Raw genomic sequence first — 4,300 nt, 5'->3', positions numbered from 1 at the left:
ACAATCTTACTGCATCTTTTTGCCATAAAAGCAAAGACCAGTTTTTTGTTTCTTATCGAGGTCCTTATCTCTGGAACAAAATAGTCTTACCAAATTTTGATTTTCTACCCAACTGACTTTTGCTTCATTCAAACAAAAACTTAAAAGAATTTTTAATTGAAAATATTTTGATTTATTTTTAATTGCTTTTTTGTTTTGTTTGTTTGTTTGTTCGTTGTCAGTGCCGTCTTAACGCATAGGCTAGGTAGGCTGCAGCCTAGGGCCCCCGATTTTTAGGGGCCCCCAAAATGTGTCTGGATTTTTTTTCAAATTTATATAAACAAAAAATTATATTTCTAAATTTTCTGAAGAAATCATAGTTTGGGGGCCCCTCGGGAATAATTTTTTTCTTGATAAGATTTTTTTAAATTATTTTTAGAAAAGTATCAGTTTTTCAGTTTGGGGGCCCCCTAGGGAATTTTTTTTTTCTTGATAAGCAAAAATGCATGCATGCGTCCGAAAATAAGCATAAATTTTCCGATAAGAAGTGTTAAATACAAGCACTTAAAATATCCCATTAGATTGAATTTGAAATTGCTGTGATCAACTTAAAACATCTGTTTTGAAAAAAAGTCATTTAACATGTCTAATCGGACTTATCAAAGTGGTGCTGCAAAGAGGAAAAAAGCCGCTAAAGCAAAAGAAGACATTTCAAAATATCTTCCTTTGACATCATTTCTTTTGGTACAAAAGTCAAAGCCTGTTGTGTCCGAAGATGTATTTCTTTGTCCAACTTCAAATTTCGTAAGCATTGATAGTGCTTTGTTGCCAAATGAAACTCTAGAAATTCAACAGGAACTGGAACCAGAACAGGAGCCAGAACCAGAGCAGGAGCCAGAACCAGAGCAAGAGTCAGAACCAGCACAGGTGCTAGAACCAGTACTGGAGCCAGAACCAGCTCAGGAGCCAGAATCAAAACAAATTAAAACTTATCCAAACGCAACAACAAAAACTACTCAAGAAACTGACCCAGCATTGTGGCATCAGTTATCCCAAGAAGCTCAATCATTTTGGATTTCTAATGGCCCGTCCATGTGCCAGAACAATGATGGGAGCTTCAAAAATTCGGAAAGGTTGAGTTGCGGACAAAAAAGATACTTATCAAAGTCTTGCTTTAGACGTGAACTACACAATGGCGAATTTGTCAATCGTGAATGGCTATTATACTCACCTTCAACAGGTTCTGTTTTTTGCTTTGCTTGTACCTTATTCTCCAGCAAACACTCTAATTTTTCCACAACTGGATTTGATGACTGGAAAAATGCCTTAAAATGTATATCTGGACACGAGAATGGTTCTGAACATCACAAAAATATGCTTACTTACTCCAGTCGGCAGAGAGAAAGTGGCCAGCTTGACTCTGTATTATTAAAACAGTTACATAACAAACAATTGTACTGGCAAAATGTGCTGAAAAGAATTGTTGCAGTTGTAAAGTTCTAGTTATCAAGAGGATTGCCATTTCGTGGAAACAATGAAGCCGTTGGTTCAGAGCAAAATGGTAATTATTTAGGAACTCTTGAGTTACTTAGCCAGTTTGACCCATTCCTACATGAACACATGAAAAAACATGGAAATTCTGGAAAAGGTAATACTTCATACCTCTCCGCCAATATCTGTGAGGAGTTTATATGCCTAATGGGAAATAAAGTTTTGAGCGAAATAATTTCTGAATTAAAAAAAGCAAAATACTACTCAATCAGCGTTGACTCAACTCCAGACTTGTCACATGTAGATCAATCAACTTTTACAGTTCGATATGTTAAAGACTTGGCACCAGTTGAGCGTTTTTTGCAATATGTTCCCATTCACGGGCATGGAGCTGAACATTTAGAAACAGTGGTTTTGAATTTTTTACAAGAAAATGAAATTTCAATATCTGACTGTCGTGGGCAGTCATACGATAATGCATTAAATATGGCAGGACAGTACTCAGGCCTACAAAAGAGAATTAAAGACAAAAGTGAATCAGCATTGTTTATTCCTTGTGCTGGACATTCTTTAAATCTGGTTGGCAACAGTGCAGCTGGATATTGTTTAGAAGCAATTATTTTTTTTGACTTTGTTCAATGCCTCTACAACTTTTTTTCTGCATCAACTCATTGTTGGCAAGTGCTTCTGTCTTTTGTTGGCAAAGGCAAAAAAATTGTCAAACAGCTTTCTGGAACTCGATGGTCAGCACGTGCAGATGCGGTGTCTTGTCTGCATGACAGTTATGATGAGATTAAAAAAGCACTTGAATTTTTGATCAAGGACATAAGTCAGTCAAAAGAAACTCAAAATGATGCTCAAAATCTCATCACGAAAATGAACACTTTTGAGATTGTTTTTCTGACAATTTTCTGGAATGATATTCTTTGTCATTTTAATGAAACATCGAAGATTTTACAGAAAGAAAATTTAAACCTGGATGTTGCAGTTCGGATTCTAAAGTCATTGTTGCATTTCATTAAAGATTTGAGGAGTCAATTTGAGAATTACCAGGAAAAAGCCAAAATCTTGCTTCCAAACACTGACTACAGAGATTCTTCAAAAAGAACAAAAAAAAGAAGCCGACGTATGGCCTTCTTTGATGGTGAGGCTGAAGAATTGGAATTTCAGGGAAGTTATAAATTCAAAATTGAAACATACCTTCCTGTTATTGATTCACTAACATCAAATTTAGAAAAAAGAACATCAGCATATGAGAAGATCAATGACAATTTCGGATTTCTAGTAAACATTCAAACAATTGCCAATGTTGAACTAAAAGACCATTGTTCAAACCTAGCACAAATTTATAAGAAGGACATAAATGAAAATGAACTTTTTTTTGAGTGCCAGCAATTTAAATATTACATTTCAAAAAATGAACATTCATTTACAGAATTTTACTCAACATTAAAAAGAGACCACTTGGAATCAACTTTTCCAAATATTGAAATTTTCATTGAATTTTTCTGTCAATGATGGTCTCAAATTGCACTGGCGAGCGATCATTTTCAAAACTAAAACTTATAAAAAATGAACTCCGCTCAACCATGCTGCAAGAAAGATTGAACTTAACGTTAATGTCAATTGAATCAGATGTTCTTTTAACCATTGATTTTGATGATATTATTAAAGAATTTTCAAAAAAAAAATCACGTAAACGTCACATGTAAATTTTATCATTGCTTTAATAAATGTTTCCTATTTTAGTATTTGATTTAATTTTTTTACTAAGAAAAAAGGGGGCCCCAAATTAAGTCTAGCCTAGGGCCCCCGATGGCCTTAAGACGGCCCTGTTCGTTGTTGTTCTATTTTGTATATTTTATTTATTTTTTAATCTTGGTTTTTTAAAATTTTATCTTGGTTTTTACATGTTCTTGCATAAAGTTGTATTATTATTATTATTTCACTTAAGACATTGTATTTTTATCAAAAATTAACCATATATTCTAAAGGGCTTCATGACAAGATCCACATGATCTTCTAGAAGTCCTGTCGTTACTAATGTAAAAATTGTAAAATATAATTGGTTATTGTAATATTTTTAAACGGCAAAATATTAAAGGAAAAAAAAAAAAAAAAATTTCATTGATGTATAATAACATCCGAAAAAAAACATCCCAAATTTCATTGATGTATAATAACATCCGTGCAACTACATCTGTAGATTTTTTGGATGTAACTACATCCGAATTTTTTTTTTTTTTAATAATGCATTATTTTAACCAGATATAGTTACACATCTAATTTTTTTCGGATGTAACTACATCGGGAAAATTATTTATTTAATAATACATTATTTTAACTGGATGTAGTTACACAACTGGCTTTTTTCGGATGTAACTACATCATGCCAGGGTTAGGGTTAGGTTAACCCTAACCCTAACCCCTAACCCTAACCTTAACCCTAACCCTGACGGTAAACATACTATACCGTATACTGTAAACAGCGATCCCTAAGCTATATGTGGGAGAAAAAATAATTAAATAATGCAATATTTTAAATAGATGTACTTATTACTGATTTTTTCGGATGAAACTACGTCCGGAAATTTATTTGATTTTATTTTTTATTTTATTTTTAATAATGGATTATTTTAGGCGGATGTAGTTACACATCGAAAAAAAATCCCGGATGTAGTTACATCTTTCTAAAGATGTTATTATGCATCGATGAAATTTGGGATGTTATTTCTCGGATGTTAATTCAGTAAAGAAAAAAAGCGGATGTTCTTACACAAAAATGCGCGGATGTTATTTCGCTACTCCGCGGATGTTGTTGGACAGATGT

At 33.2% G+C, this 4,300-nt stretch overlaps 2 protein-coding genes across 2 annotated transcripts; both read left to right on the top strand.

The window, feature by feature from the left end:
* Positions 1-621: 621 nt before the first annotated feature.
* LOC136089902 (zinc finger MYM-type protein 5-like) lies at positions 622-1,482 on the top strand. The gene has a single exon (XM_065816001.1). The coding sequence runs from the start codon at positions 622-624 to the stop codon at positions 1,480-1,482; it is 861 nt and encodes a 286-aa protein (XP_065672073.1).
* A 117-nt stretch (positions 1,483-1,599) lies between these two features.
* LOC136089901 (zinc finger MYM-type protein 1-like) lies at positions 1,600-2,988 on the top strand. Its single transcript, XM_065816000.1, has one exon. The coding sequence runs from the start codon at positions 1,600-1,602 to the stop codon at positions 2,986-2,988; it is 1,389 nt and encodes a 462-aa protein (XP_065672072.1).
* Positions 2,989-4,300: the final 1,312 nt, after the last annotated feature.

This window comes from Hydra vulgaris, chromosome 13 (genome assembly GCF_038396675.1).
Source record: "Hydra vulgaris chromosome 13, alternate assembly HydraT2T_AEP".
NCBI lineage: Eukaryota > Metazoa > Cnidaria > Hydrozoa > Anthoathecata > Hydridae > Hydra > Hydra vulgaris.
The sequence above is the reverse complement of the archived record's forward strand: the minus strand, read 5'-3'. Positions and strand labels throughout refer to the sequence as shown.

Coding starts and splice junctions, on each gene's coding strand:
- LOC136089901 (XM_065816000.1), top strand. CDS start 1,600: ATGAAAAAACATGGAAATTCTGGAAAAGGTAATACTTCATACCTCTCC.
- LOC136089902 (XM_065816001.1), top strand. CDS start 622: ATGTCTAATCGGACTTATCAAAGTGGTGCTGCAAAGAGGAAAAAAGCC.